Source organism: Piliocolobus tephrosceles, chromosome 12, assembly GCF_002776525.5.
Source record: "Piliocolobus tephrosceles isolate RC106 chromosome 12, ASM277652v3, whole genome shotgun sequence".
Taxonomy (NCBI): Eukaryota; Metazoa; Chordata; class Mammalia; order Primates; family Cercopithecidae; genus Piliocolobus; species Piliocolobus tephrosceles.
The window spans coordinates 66,242,193-66,258,069 of record NC_045445.1 but is presented as its reverse complement, the minus strand read 5'-3'; the positions used below and the strand labels follow the sequence as shown (position 1 = coordinate 66,258,069).

Here is a 15,877-nt window from a genome sequence, read left to right as displayed (position 1 = left end):
GTACAAAGAGTGAGATTAAGAGCGGAAATTCAACAGGCAAAAGAAAGAGAATAGCTCTCTGCTACAGAGAGGGGCCCTGGAAAAATGGGTTTCCAGATCTGTGATGAAATGCAGGGGGGTCTATAGATGAGCTGGTGAAGAGGTGGTGTCTGATATATGTAGGGAGCAAAAGACTGGTTAGGACCAAGTGTGCCATTTGCATAGGGCACGAATCTCTGGCCGCCCCCCACACCAATCTTTTATTATGCAGGTGGGTTCTCTGCCTAAGCTGGCCATGCTACCCGTTTCTTTCTTACTGTACACGTGGTAACAAAAAAAAGGGAAGATGAAGCCTCCATGTTGGAAATGCCTGCCCCCAAGGTAGCCCTTTCCAGTCGGTGCAGCTGCTGGCATTCCCCCGTGCAAGCTTCCAGCTTGCTTATCTATGTCTGCAGCCTGATTTTTCAGGCTGCTCTTTGTTAGAAAATAAATGATTTGGGGGGCTGCTTTTGATTAGAAAGGTAATTCCACCAAGGACTCTCTTGCCCTTACTATCTGCATAAATTTCTGTCTACCTCTTACATCATTACCATCATCGAACATTATGTGAATCAACACCAAAGGCCCATTTAACATTTTTTGAATTTTATTTATTTATTTATTTATTTATTTATATAGTCAGAGTCTCACTCTGTCACCCAGGCTGGAGTACAGTGGCGTGATCTTGGCCTACTTCAGCCTCCGCCTCCTGGGCTGAAATGGTCTTCTGATCCCAGCTTCCTAAGTAGCTGGGACTACAGGTGCATGCCACCACACCCAGCTAAAGGCCCATTTAAAAATAATTTTCATTCCTGGTCCTTTAGTTACATGTCTTTTAAATAAACACACACACACACAAATAAACACACACACAAACACACACACCCAAAACAAATTAAAAAACATAAATTAATATATTGAATGATTATAAATAATTACATCTGTAACAGATGTGCAAACATTCAATAATAGAATCCAAGGTATTTTGTCATAAATTATGTCATTTGACACTTGTGTTGACACTACCAGTAGAATAGCATAGCCAAAGCCAGCGTTGTAAGGGTATAAACCAAACATATTACATAAAACATTTTATTTTGACTCTTCTATTTGGATCCAGAAGTGGTAAAAGATTATCCTTTGCTTTATCTTCCAGGTTGTAGAATTACCTGGGCTACTTACTTCATTTGAATTGTAATCACTGATACTGTGCTGTAAGTTATGGGTATATAATTATAACGTGTATAATACCAATTCAAAATGTCAATAAAAGTACATTTTACCATTGTTCAATATCCCTTTGTCAGGTACTACTACTATTGAAAAATATGACCTCAGGACCAACAGTTGGCTACATATTGGCACGATGAATGGCCGTAGGCTTCAATTTGGAGTTGCAGTTATTGATAATAAGCTCTATGTCGTGGGAGGAAGAGACGGTTTAAAAACTTTGAATACAGTGGAATGTTTTAATCCAGTTGGCAGAATCTGGACTGTGATGCCTCCCATGTCAACGCATCGGCACGGCTTAGGTAAGAGCTTAACGTAATGTATTTTTCAAGAAGGCATAGTAAGTAGAGTTTTTAAAAATTTAAATCTAGCAGCACATAATTGGGATTTAGCCAAATCCTTAGTGAAAATGTCTCCAAAATGATGAAAAACTTAAGGAAATGATAAAAGCCTGGGAAACATTTGTTGTTGTTGCAGGTTACTCCTGATTTCCTTCCACCAGTATTTTAAAGGGGTTTCCTTGTAAAAAGGATAACAACTTTTCAAAGGGATTTACTATTAACTAATATACAACTACAGCAAGGAGTTTTCTTCTAAGCTCAATTTAGAGAGGAAAGTACTTGACGATTGAGAGGGATTGTGTTTCTAGTTAGATGAATCATGTGCCCATAGTGGAGAATTTTGATTCTCCTGAATATTTGTCAGGATACATCTTTCTTTATACTAGGCTCCATATTTTTGTGATATCGTAAGAGTTGGCTGAACAACAGAAAAATTTCCTTTTTTTTTTTTTTTTATTTGACTTTTACAGAGCTAAAAAGCGGCAGATTCAGGAATGGTATTGCTTGTCCCAATTATCCTGATAAATTGACTCTGCCAAATAATACACTATATAATTATATTATATAGTTATGCCAGTGTTATTCCTAGACATAGCTCAGAAAGATCCTGCAGAGAAATCAGAGCAAGCTTATTTTTCAATATAATTGATATTAGTAAATAGGTAGGAGAAGTGATGATGATATACCACTGAGAGGTTGATTGGGATAGTCAAGGTGGGGAAAAAACCAATTATGTAAATTATCATAGCAGATGCGAAGCAGAAATGGGCTATTCGTAATACCTGAAAGAACAAACTTCTAACTAAACATTAAAAAGCTGTCTAGTAAGTTAGCTCTTGAGAATCTTTTTATCCCTATATTAAACACCAGAACTTATAAAGACCTACTACAGTCAGCCTGTAATTCTAAGGTTTATCTAAGAATCAACATCATATTGTATCTACATGTTAGAGCAACAAACAATATTGAAATTTTGCCAGAAAGAGCCAGCTTTTTAAATTACATATCTAGAAATGGTGCATTCTACTGCCTCTTTTGACTTCAATGATACCCTTCCATGATATAGTAACTAAAACTGAAAGTTTCATAAGGTTAGAAAACCATATTTAGCTTTACAACAGTCAGTAAATGATTCATATGTATGCAAAATTGTTTAATAAGCAAAAAAAAAGTTAAGCAATTAATTGCTTGCAAAATGAAACAATATTCATTGTGTGTGGCATACCTAGGTGAACCCACATATTATTTTAATTTTTTTAGGTGTAGCCACTCTTGAAGGACCAATGTATGCTGTAGGTGGTCATGATGGATGGAGCTATCTAAATACTGTAGAAAGATGGGACCCTGAGGGACGACAGTGGAATTACGTAGCCAGTATGTCAACTCCTAGAAGCACAGTCGGTGTTGTTGCATTAAACAACAAGTGAGTAAGTTGAAACACACATGCTCATTGCTTCCAGGTCATATAGTACAGAACTTCAGTGATGTGATCCATCAATCAATTAGCATTCCAAACAACCTGGACATACTTGTTATCAATAATAAAAGATCTTCATTGGAACTCTCCATTAGGACTGAAAATACTTGTCTAAAATAAATACTCGATGAAATATTCTCTATGCCCTTGCTAATCAAGATGTTGTCCTGGGACCAGCAGCATCCACCTTTCCTGAGATGTATTTAGAAATGTTGAATCCTAGCCCCGCCCCAAACGTCCTGAATCAGAATCTTAATTTTAACAGGATCTTCAGGTGACTTCTGTGCACATTAAACTTGAGAAACACTTTTACAGGCAAGCCAGTTCTAATTTTACCCTCAAGAAGTTACTACTTTTTTTACATTATGATTTATTTTTATCAAAACTTTAGTCTGTCTATGGTTATAACAAGGTGATTCTTTTATTCTTTCAACAATCTCTCTCCTGAGTGTTCAGGATTCCTAAATATAGAATCCTACCTAGTCTCACCCTTCCTGAATATTTACCTCTTCCTGTCACTTGCCTATCACTTCCGAGATATTATACTAAAACATGATGATGTTAGAAGTTTCTAAGAGCTTGAATTGTTACCAGGTATTATTTGCTTTCTGACAAGGGAACTTTGGAGACAATGACCAGCATATAAGAGGGTAATGAATCATGCGAGTTTCAGACAATAGGTTGGGTCAGTTGCCAGAGACAGCCTTGTGTGTTTATATTGACTATACATGAAGCCAATACATTATCATAGATATGGTCTCAGTCAAAATGTCAACACATTGTTTTTAGAACTGTGCACAGAAATAAATCGGAAATGTCCGTAGTTAAGAGGAGGTCCAGTTTTAAAGTGTCTTAGAGCTCAAGCTCTAAATCTATCTGTGGCCTGACCTGAATGATGCCAGGTGATTCAGTTATGTAATCTCCTACCTAATACAGAACAGGATGAAAATATGAAATTTGCCCCATTTAATTGTGCTTTGCTGAGTTGCTATTGTTTGCAACTCAACATGAAGGGAAGTTATAGGAATAAGGATTAATACATGTCTGTCTTCTTTATTAATGCATGATAACTTTAAAATTATTTTTAAAATGCTAATCAAAAGAATGGCATTTTAAAGTGTATGGGAGAAATGTCATAGCCAATATCACTTCCTAGGGAAAAAAAAAATCTAGTTTCTAGGTTCTGTCCTCCTTCCTTAGTTGTTTATTAAGTTAATGTCTTCTAAGTGATAATTTTTTAATGCAAATATAAAGTTATACATAAAAACAACAGAGGCCGGGCGTGGTGGCTCACGCCTGTAATCCCAGCTCTCAGGGAGGCAGAGGCGGGAGGATAGCTTGAGCCCAGGAGTTCGAGACCTGCCTGGGTAATACAGCGAGACCCCGTTCTCCACAGAAAAGGAAAAAAAAAAAAAAAAAAAAAAGAACAGATTCTGCTCCTAGGTAATTGAACCCTGCTAAAATTGTAAAGTTGTTGGAGTTGGTCTTTGGAACTATCCTGCCAATCCTTTTGATCTTTCCCTCTTTCTTCTGTGCTTCATATCCCATGAAATCTTTTATTCAATTATGTTAAAATGTCTGTGACAAAGATAGTGAAAAAGGGAGGTTTGGGTTGGGATAGATTTTAACAGGTGCCCTCAGGTAATGATCTATTCACAGACTTCTGCTCTTCACTGCAAAATAGTGTAGTAGTAGAATATATAGTCAGACCCTTCAGAAACTTGAAAAGCTTTGTGCAAAGTTCTCTCACTCTCACTCTATGCATGCATTTTGTGTGTGTATGTATACACACACATATACATACTCGCGGTTCTGTCTGTTTATCTAGATTATATGCTATTGGTGGACGTGATGGAAGTTCCTGCCTCAAATCAATGGAATACTTTGACCCACACACTAACAAGTGGAGTTTGTGTGCTCCAATGTCCAAAAGACGTGGAGGTGTGGGAGTTGCCACATATAACGGATTCTTATATGTTGTAGGGGGGCATGATGCCCCTGCTTCCAACCATTGCTCCAGGCTTTCTGACTGTGTGGAACGGTAAGTTTTTTTTCTATTTATTTCTGTATGTAATTATTTGGTTATTTATTTTTTTAGAAATAGAAAGAATTTTTTTCTTTTAAATGGAAATCAATTTATTTTTATGCTCACTCTAAGAAAATTAAATAGTACAACAGGAATCTAGGGAGAACAAGTCCTTTCCCAGCTAGGATCCTCTAAGACTCTAGTCCTCTCCTGTTCCAGGCTCTTTCAAATACGGGATCTTAGCTAATTTTAATTTTTTTATTTTTATTTTTAATAGACTGTGTTTAATTACATTTTTAAACAACCAGAAAATAGTCTTCCAATAAATGCTAATCCTTTTAGTGGATTTATCTTTTGTAAAATTGTATACTTTCTCTTAGGCTAAAAATATATTTTTTAAATATTCCATATTCATTTCAGATTCAGCATAAAGTATGTAAAAAGAATATGCCATCTTATTGTTATATAGTCACACTATAAAATAATAAGACAAGGTGGTAAACAAATAAATTTTGTGCCAAGCTACATCACTCAACCAATTCAGGAGACTCAAATCAAAATAAGTTTACTGAGATTGGGGAAAAAATGGTGGAGAGGAGCCAGGACTAACTCGCAGCTCCCACTCACATAGACAGAGCAGTGTGTGGAGAACCATATTGTGAACTTTGGCTCTAAGAACTACTGCAGGAACGTAACAGGAAAGCCAAGAGAATCCACAGACCCTCTGAGGGAGGTGGATTGCTGCGCAGGGACAGCCGAGGAACTGTGAGCCTGCTTGCTTTCTCAGCTGGGAGACTTATGGCCTGGGGTAGGTTCTCAGTCCTGCTCACTGGCTGCCTTGAAATAAAGTAGGTTCTGTTGAGTGGGGGAGCAGTGGGAGTGAGACCAGCCTTTCTGGCTGCAGGCTGCATAGCAGCTGGGTGAGGCCTATGGCTGCCAACTTTCCCCCACTTTCCTGGTGGCCTATGTGACAAAGCAGACATAGCCATAATCCCCCTGGGAACATAACTCCGTTGGCCTGAAAAACACACCCCATCCCCCACAGCAGCTGCAGCAAGCCCCACCCAAGGAGAGTCTGAGCTCAGACATGCCTAACCCTGCCCCCACCTGATGGTCTTTCTCTTTAAGCTCTGGTAGACAAACAAAAAGGTCATAATTTCTTGGTAGCTCTATGGCCCTGCCCACTGCCTAAGCCTAAGGCAAGGTTGTATCCTTCCTAAACAAATGGAACTGATTGGCTCTTGAATGTGCCAACTTCTAGCTGGAGGCCAACCAACACAAAACCAGTATACTAAACAAAAATACAACCAAGGACCCTCAGAGCATACTTCACTCCCTTGCCACCTCCATGAGAGTAGGTGCTAGTATCCCTGACTGAGAGACCTGAAGATGGATCACATCACAGGTCTCATGGCAGACACTCCCCACCCCAGTAGCTCTGCTGGGTGGCTAGATCCAGAAAAGAAATAGCAATCACTGCAGTTTGGTGCTCAGGAAACTGCATCCCTGGGGAAAGGGGAGAGCACCACATCAAGGCATCATCCCCATAGGACAAAAGAATCTGAATAGCAGTGCTTGAGTTCCAGATCTTCCCTCTGACATAGTTTACCCAAATGAGAAGGAACCAGAAAACCAATTCTTTAAGTTTGACAAAATGAGGTCTTTTAACACCCCCAAAAGATCACACTAGCTCACCAGCAATGGATCCAAACCAAGATGATGTGTCTGAATTGCCAGAAGAAGATTTCAGAAGGTCAACTATTAAGCCAATCAAGGAGGTATGAGAGAAAGGTGAAGTCCAACTTAAACACATCAAATAAATAAATAAATAAGTATCATGTGGAATATGAATGGAAAATTCTCCAGTGAAATAGCATAAATAAAAAGCATTCACAAGCTAGGCGTGGTGGCTCATGCCTATAATCTCAGCACTTTGGGAGGCCAAAGTGGGAGGATCACCTGAGATCAGGAGTTTAAGACCAGCCTGGCCAACATGGCAAAATCCTTTCTGAATGATCATTGAGTCACAATGAAATTGAGATTGAGGCCGGGCACAGTGGCTCAAGCCTGTAATCCCAGCACTTTGGGAGGCCGAGATGGGCGGATCACGAGGTCAGGAGATTGAGACCATCCTGGCTAACACGGTGAAACTCCATCTCTACTAAAAAATACAAAAAACTAACCAGGCGAGGTGGTGGGCGCCTGTAGTCCCAGCTACTCAGGAGGCTGAGGCAGGAGAATGGGGTGAACCCAGGAGGCGGAGCTTGCAGTGAGCTGAGATCCGGCCACTGCACTCCAGCCTGGGTGACAGAGCGAGACTCCGTCTCAAAAAAAAAAAAAAAAGAAAAAAGAAATCAAGATTGAAAGAAAAAGTTATTTGAACTGAACAATCATGATAATATAACCTCTCCAAACCTCTAGGAAACAGAAAAGTGGTTCTAAGAGGAAAGTTCATAGCATTGAATGCCTACATCAAAAAGTCTGAAAGAGCACAAATAGACAATCTAGGGTTACACCTCAAGGAACTAGAGAAAAAACAACAAACAAACCCAGCAGAAGAAAAGAAAGATGAGAACTAAATGAAATTGAAACAAACAAAAAATACAAAGATAAATAAAACACACAGCTGGTTCTTTGAAAAAAATAAACCAAATGCATAGACCATTAGCAAAATTAACCAAGAAAAGAAAGGAAAAGATTCAAATAAGCCCAGTTAGAAATGAAATGGGAGATATTACAACCAATATCTCAGAAATACAAAAGATCATTCAAGGCTACTAGGAGCACCTTTACATAAACTAGAAAACCTAGATGTGATGAATAATTCCTAGAAATATACAACCTAGATTAAACCAGGAAAAAATAGAAACTCTGAACAGACCAATGATAAGAAGTAAGATTGAAACAATAACTAAAAAGTTACCAACAAAAAAAGTCTAGGTCCAGATGAAATCACAGCTGAATTTTATGTGACATTCAAAGAAGAATTAGTACCAATGCTACTAAAACTATTCCAAAAGATAAAGATAGAGAAAAAGGGAATCCCCTGTAAATCATTCTGTGAAGCCAGTATCATCCTAATACCAAAACCAGGAAAGGACATAACAAAAAAGAAAACTACAGCCCTATATCCATGATGAACATAGATGCAAAAATTCTCAACACAATACTAGTTAACAGAATCCAACAGCATGTCAAAAAGATAATACACCATGATCAAGTTAGTTTTATACCAGGGATTCAGGGATTGCTTAACATTCACAAGTCAATAAATGTGATACACCTCATAAAAATATTTTTTTTAAAAAATTGCATAATCATCTCAATAAATGCAGTAAAACCCTTTGACAAAGTCCAGCATCCCTTTATAATTAAAACCCTCAGCAAAATCAGCATAGAAGGGACATACCTTAAGGTAATGAAAGCCATCTATGACAAACCCACAGCCAACATAATATTGAACAGAGAACAGTTGAAAGCATTCTCCCTGACAATGGGAAGAAGACGATGATGCCTACTTTCACAACTTCTATTCAACATAGTATTGGAAGTCCTGGCCAGAGCAATCAGACAAGAGAAAGAAATAAAGGGCATCCAAATTAGTAATAAGAAAGTCAAACTGTCACTGTTTGCTGATGACATGATTGTATACCTAGAAAACCCTAAAGACTCATCCAGAAAGCTCCTAGTAAAAGCTCCTGGTAAATGAATTCAGCAAAGTTTCAGGTTACAAAATTAATGTACACAAATCAGAATTGGAATCATCATGGTGGACATGAGGCAGGAGAAGATTGCAGCTCCAGACAGAGCAGCGTGCAGAGGCTCGCATTGTGAATTTTAGTTCCAGATGAACTGCAAGAACAAATCAGCAATCCTGAGAGAACCCACAGACCATCTGAAGAAAACTAACTGCTCATGTAGGACCCGGGAGACACCCCAAGTATTGTGAGTGGCCCAACTGCAGAAGTGTGAAAGGGAGACCTTCCTCTCCCAAATATACCCACTAGTTATCTTTTCAAAGAACCAGCTTTTTATTTTATTTATCTTTTGTATTTTTTTTTCAATTTCTAGATGGTACATTGCAAAAACCCTTCTGGACATTAGCTTAGGCAAAGACTTCATGACCAAGAACCCAAAAGCAAATGCAACAAAAACAGACCTAAATAGATGGGACTTAACTAAAAAGCTTCTGCACAGCAGAAGAAATAATCAACAGAGTAAAAAGATATCCTACAGACAGGGGGAAAATCTTTACAATCTACATCTGACAAATGACAGAATCTACAAGGAACTCAAACAAATTAGCAAGAACAAAACAAACAATTCCATTAAGAAGTGGGCTAAGGACATGAATAGTGGGGAAAGGACACCATATTCAACAAATGGTACTGGGATAATTGGCAAGCCACATATAGAAGAATGAAACTGGATCCTCATCTGTAACCCTATACAAAAATCAAGTCAAGATGGATCAAATCAAATACTTAAATCTAAAGCCTGAAACCATAAAATTTCTAGACAACTGGCACTTGAGAAAATCACACTAAGGCTACCTATAATGAAAAAAATTCATAGAGTCTTTGCCACTGAAAACACTCAGACTCAAAGCCTAATGATCTTATTCAAAATAGGTTATATTCACATCTTAAGGGGAAAAAAGTCCTCTCCAAATAAAAGTAAATTTAAAAACAAGAAGATGTGATATTTTTCTTTTCAAATGATAAGGAACCAATGGAACAGTTCTGGAAGTATAAAAGAACAGGGTGTTATGATCACCACCACAAAGCATTGCACTAACTCTTTAGCAGTAGTTCCTAACCAAAAGGAAATACATGAAATTTCAGAAAAATAATTCTAAATATTGATTTTAGAGAAGCTCAACAGGAATCAAGAGAAAACTGAAAACCAATACAAAGAAATCAGAAAATCAATCCAGAATATGAATGATAAATTTGCCAAAGAGATAGATTTTCTAAAAAAAGAAACTTCTGAAAAGGAAAATTCATTGAAGGCATTACAAAATACAGATGAAATCTTCAATGATAGACTAGACTAAGCAGAAGAAAGAATCTCAGCGCTTGAAGACAGTACTTCTTAATTTATCCAGTTTCCCCACTTTATGTTTTTCTTTGCTTTGTCAAAGATCAGTTGACTGTAAGTATTTGCCTTTATTTCTGGGTTCTCTATTCTGTTCCATTCATCTATATGCCTAGTTTTGTACCAGTATGATTTTGTTTTGGAGAGTATGGCCTTAAAGTATCGTTTGAAGTCGGGTAATGTAATGCCTCTAGATTTGTTCATTTTGCTTGGTCTTGCTTTGGCTAGGCAGGCTCTTTTTTGGTTTCATATGAATTTTAGAACTTTTTTTTCTAATTCTGTGAAAAATGGTGGCAGTGTTGTAAAGGGAAATGCATTGAATTTGTAGACTGCTTTTGGCAGTATGGTCATTATCACAACATTGATTCTACCCATCATGAGTATGGGATGTGTTTCCATTTGTTTGTGTCATCTATGTTTCCTTTCAGTAGTGTTTTGTAGTTTTCATTGTAGAGGTCTTTCACCTCCTTGGTTAAGTGCATTCCTAAGTTTTTGTTGTTGTTGTTGTTGCAGCTATTGTAAAAGGGGTTGAGTTCTTGATTTGATTCTCAGCTTGGTTACTGTTTTTGTACAGCAGAGCTGCAGATTTGTGTATATTAATCTTTTTCCATAAATTATTGAAGTACAGGTGGTCTTTGGTTACATGAGTGAGTTCTTTAGTGGTGATTTGTGAGATTCTGTTGCACCCATCACCCAAGCAGTATGCACTGCACCATATTTGTAATCTTTTATCCCTGGCTACCTCCCACTCTTCCCTTGCCCAGTCCCCAAAATCCATCGTATCATTCTTATGCCTTTGTGTCCTCATAGTTTAGCTCCCAAATATCAGTGAGAACATACAATGTTTGGTTTTCCTTTCCTGAGTTACTTTACTTAGAATAATAGTCTCCAATGTCATCCAGGTTGCTGCAAATGCTGTTAAATCATTCCTTTTTATGGCTGCATAGTATTCCATTGTGTATATGTACCATAGTTTCTTTATCCATTTGTTGACTGATGGGCATCTGGGTTAGTTCCACAGTTTTGCAATTGTGAATTGTGCTGCTATAAACATACATGTGCAAGTATCTTTCATGATTAATACTTCATTTCCTCTGGGTAGATACCCAGCAGCGGGATTGCTGGGTCAAATGGTAGTTCCACTTTTAGTTCTTTAAGGAATCTTCACACTCTTTTTCATAGTGGCTGTATTTGTTTGCATTCCCACCAGCAGTGTAGAAGTGTTCTCCTCTGTTCACATTCACACTAGCATCTACTGTTTTTTGATTTTTTGATTATGATCATTCTTGCAGGACTAAGGTGGTATTGCATTGTGGTTTTGATTTGCATTTCCCTGATTATTAGTAATGTTGAGCATTTTTTCATGTGCTTGTTTTTCATGTTTTTGTATATCTTCTTTTGATAATTGTTTGTTCATTTCCTTAGCCCACTTTTTGATGGGATTGTTTGTTTCTTACTGATTTGTTTGAGTTCATTGTAGATTCTGGATATTAGTCCTTTGTCAGATGTACAGATTGTGAAGATTTTCTCCCACACTGTGGGTTATCTGTTTACTCTGCTGAATGTTTCTTTTGTCGTGAAGAAGCTTTTTAGTTTAATTAGGTCTCGGCTATTTAGCTTTGTTTTTATCGCATGTGCTTTTGGGCTCTTGATCATGACATCCTTGCCTAAACCAATGTCTAGAAGGATTTTTCCAATGTTATCTTTTAGAATTTTTATAGTTTCAGGTCTTAGGTTTAAGACCTTAATCCATCTCAAGTTGATTTTGTATAAGATGGGAGATGAGAATCCAGTTTCATTCTCCTATATGTGGCTAGCCTACAATCCCAGCAATGATTTGCTGAAAAAAGTTCTTTTCCCACTTTATGTTTTTGTTTTCTTTGTCAAAGATCAGTTGACTGTATTTGGGTTTATTTCTGGGTTCTCTATTCTGTTCCACTGGTCTATGTGCCTATTTTTATACCAGTACCATGATGTTTTGGTGACTATGGCTTTATAGACTGGTTTGAAATCAGGCTGAGTGATGCCTCCAGATTTGTTCTTGTGCTTAGTCTTGCTTTGGCTATCAGGGCTCTTTTTTGGTTCCATATGAATTTTAGAATTTTTTTTTCTAATTCTGTGAAGAATAATGATGCTATTTTGATGGAGACTGCATTGAATTTGTAGATTGCTTTTGGCAGTATGGACATTTTCACAATATTGATTCTACCCTTCCATGAGCATGGAATGTGTTTCCATTTTCTGGTGTCATCTATGGTTTCTTTCAGCCTTGTTTGGTAGTTTTCCTTGTAGAGGTCTTTTGACCCCTTGATTATGTATATTACTAAGTATTTTTATTTTTTGCAGCTATTGTAATAGGGGTTGAGTTCTAGATTTGATTCTCTGCTTAGTTGCTGTTGGTGTATAGAAGAGCTACTGGTTTGTGTACATTAATCTTATATCCAGAAACTTTGCTGAATTCTTTTATCAGTTCTAGGAGCTTTCTTGAGGAGTCATTAGGGTTTTCAAGGTGAATGATTATATCATCAGCAAACAGTGAGAGTTTGACTTCCTTTTTACTGATTTGGATACCCTTTATTCCTTTCTCTTTTCTGATTGCTCTGGTTATGACTTCTAGTTCTATGTTGAAGAGGAGTGGTGAGAGTGGGCATCCTTGTCTTGTTCCAGTTCTCAGAGGGAATGTTTTCAACTTTTCCCCATTCACTATTGTGTTGGCTGTGGGTTTGTCATAGAAGGTTTTATTACATTAAGGTATGTCCCTTGTATGCTGATTCTGCTGAGAATTTTAATCATAAACATTGCTGGATTTTGTCAAATGCTTTTTCTGCATCTATTGAGACGATTACGTGATTTTTAAAAAAATATCTTTATGAGGTGTATCACATTTATTGGTTTGTGGATGTTAAACAATCCCTGCATCCCTGGTATAAAACTAACTTGATCATGGTGTATTATCTTTTTGATAAGCTGTTGGATTCTGTTAACTAGTATTGTGTTGAGAATTTTTGCATCTATGTTTATCATGGATATTGGGCTGTAGTTTTCTTTTTTGGTTATGTCTTTTCCTGGTTTTGGTATTAATGCTGGCTTCATAGAATGAATTAGGGAGGGTTCCTTCTTTTCCTGTCTTGTGGAATAGTGTCAAAAGAATTGGTATCAGTTGTCCTTTGAATGTCTAGTAGAATTCCACTGTGAATCTGTGTGGTCCCGGACTTTTTTTTGGTGGTAATTTTTCTTGTTACCATTTCAATCTCGCTGCTTGGTATTGGTCTGTTCAAGGTATCTAATTCTTTCTTATTTAAGCTAGGGAGGTTGTATTTTTCCAGAGATTTAGCCATCTCTTCTAGGTTTTTTAGTTTATGTGAGTAAAGGTGTTCATAGTACCCTTGAAGGATCTTTGGTATGTCAGTTGTAATATCTATTTCTGTTCTTAGTGAGGTTATTTGGATTTTTCTCTCTTCTTTTCTTGGTTAATCTTGCTAATGGTCTATCAGCTGAGAATCAAATCAAGAACTCAACCCCTTTTACAATAGCTGCAACAACAACAACAACAAAAACTTAGGAATGCACTTAACCAAGGAGGTGAAAGACCTCTACAATGAAAACTACAAAACACTACTGAAAGGAAACATAGATGACACAAACAAATGGAAACACATCCCATACTCATGATGGGTAGAATCAATGTTGTGATAATGACCATACTGCCAAAAGCAGTCTACAAATTCAATGCATTTCCCTTTACAATACTGCCACCATTTTTCACAGAATTAGAAAAAAAAGTTCTAAAATTCATATGAAACCAAAAAAGAGCCTGCCTAGCCAAAGCAAGACCAAGCAAAATGAACAAATCTAGAGGCATTACATTACCCGACTTCAAACGATACTTTAAGGCCATACTCTCCAAAACAAAATCATATTGGTACAAAACTAGGCATATAGATGAATGGAACAGAATAGAGAACCCAGAAATAAAGGCAAATACTTACAGTCAACTGATCTTTGACAAAGCAAAGAAAAACATAAAGTGGGGAAAGGACACCATATTCAACAAATGGTACTGGGATAATTGGCAAGCCACATATAGAAGAATGAAACTGGATCCTCATCTGTAACCCTATACAAAAATCAGGTCAAGATGGATCAAATCAAATACTTAAATCTAAAGCCTGAAACCATAAAATTTCTAGATGGTACATTGCAAAAACCCTTCTGGACATTAACTTAGGCAAAGATTTCATGACCAAGAACCCAAAAGCAAATGCAACAAAAACAGACCTAAATAGATGGGACTTAACTAAAAAGCTTCTGCACAGCAGAAGAAATAATCAACAGAGTAAAAAGATATCCTACAGACGGGGAAAATCTTTACAATCTACATCTGACAAATGACAGAATCTACAAGGAACTCAAACAAATTAGCAAGAACAAAACAAACAATTCCATTAAGAAGTGGGCTAAGGACATGAATAGAAAACTCTCAAAAGAAGATATACATATGGCCAAAAACCTTTTTTAAAAAAATGTTCATCATCACTAATGATCAGGGAAATGCAAATCAAAACCACAATGCAATACTACCTCACTCCTGCAAGAATAGCCATAATCAAAAAATCAAAACATAATAAATGTTGGCATGGATGTGGTAAAATGGAAACACGTTTACACTGTTGGTGGGAATCTAAACTAGTACAACCACTATGGAAAACAGTGTGGAGATTCCTTAGAGAACTAAAGGTAGATCTACTATTTGAAACAGCAATCCCACTATTGGGTCTCTATCCAGAGGAAAAGAAGTAATTATACAAAAAAGATACCTGCACACAAATGTTTATAGCAGAAGAATTTGTAATTGCAAAAATATGGAACTGGCCAGATGCCTGTTGATTATCCATCAATGAGTGGATAAAGAAACTGATATATGGAATACTACTCAGCTGTGAAAAGGAATTAAATAATGGCATTCACAGCAACATGGATGGAATTGGAGACCATTATTCTAAGTGAAGTAACTCAGAATTGGAAAACCAAACATTATATGCTCTCCTAAGTGGGGGAGGATGTAAAGGCATAAGAATGACACAATGAACTTTGGGGACTCAGGGGAAAGGGTGGGAATGGGGAGAGGGATAAAGTCTACACATTTGGTGATGGATGCACCAAAATCTCAGAAATAACCACTAAATAAATTATTCATGCAACTAAATACCACCTGTTCATTAAACACCAATAGAAATTTCAAAAATAGCATTAACAATATAAAAATAAGTTTACTGTTTTTAAAGTCAAATGAAATTAATCTGTAAAGAGACAATGACTTACCATCACAAAATATACAAAAATAGTTATTTTACAGAAATTAATAATTCTGTATTTTATTAATATACAGAAATACTTATTACAATGACTCTATTGTAATAAGTATTTTGTTTCCCAAAGGTAATTTCACTGAAAGGGAGACATTCACTTGTATGAATATTGTGTATCTTGCTTAAAATAAGTGTTATGACTGTGTAGTTATACCATTTACATTCCTTTTCAAGACAGAAAAACTGTATACATACACAAAATAGTTAAATAATATTAACCTAAGACCAAATGACAAATTTACAGGAAGGTGAGCAAAATTTTGGAAACAGACATAATTGTGGAATGGCATCCTCAAGGAAAATTTATAGCATAGGTAGA

At 36.8% G+C, this 15,877-nt stretch overlaps 1 protein-coding gene across 2 annotated transcripts in view; it reads left to right on the top strand.

The window, feature by feature from the left end:
* KLHL4 (kelch like family member 4) overlaps positions 1–15,877 on the top strand; it is a 179,105-nt gene that overhangs the window by 140,867 nt on the left and 22,361 nt on the right. For both annotated transcript variants that reach the window (XM_023202337.2, XM_023202338.1), the window contains exons 7-9: positions 1,326–1,550; positions 2,850–3,012; positions 4,895–5,107. In XM_023202337.2, the coding sequence (XP_023058105.1) occupies positions 1,326–1,550; positions 2,850–3,012; positions 4,895–5,107 (601 nt within the window). The remainder of the gene's footprint in view (positions 1–1,325; positions 1,551–2,849; positions 3,013–4,894; positions 5,108–15,877) is intronic.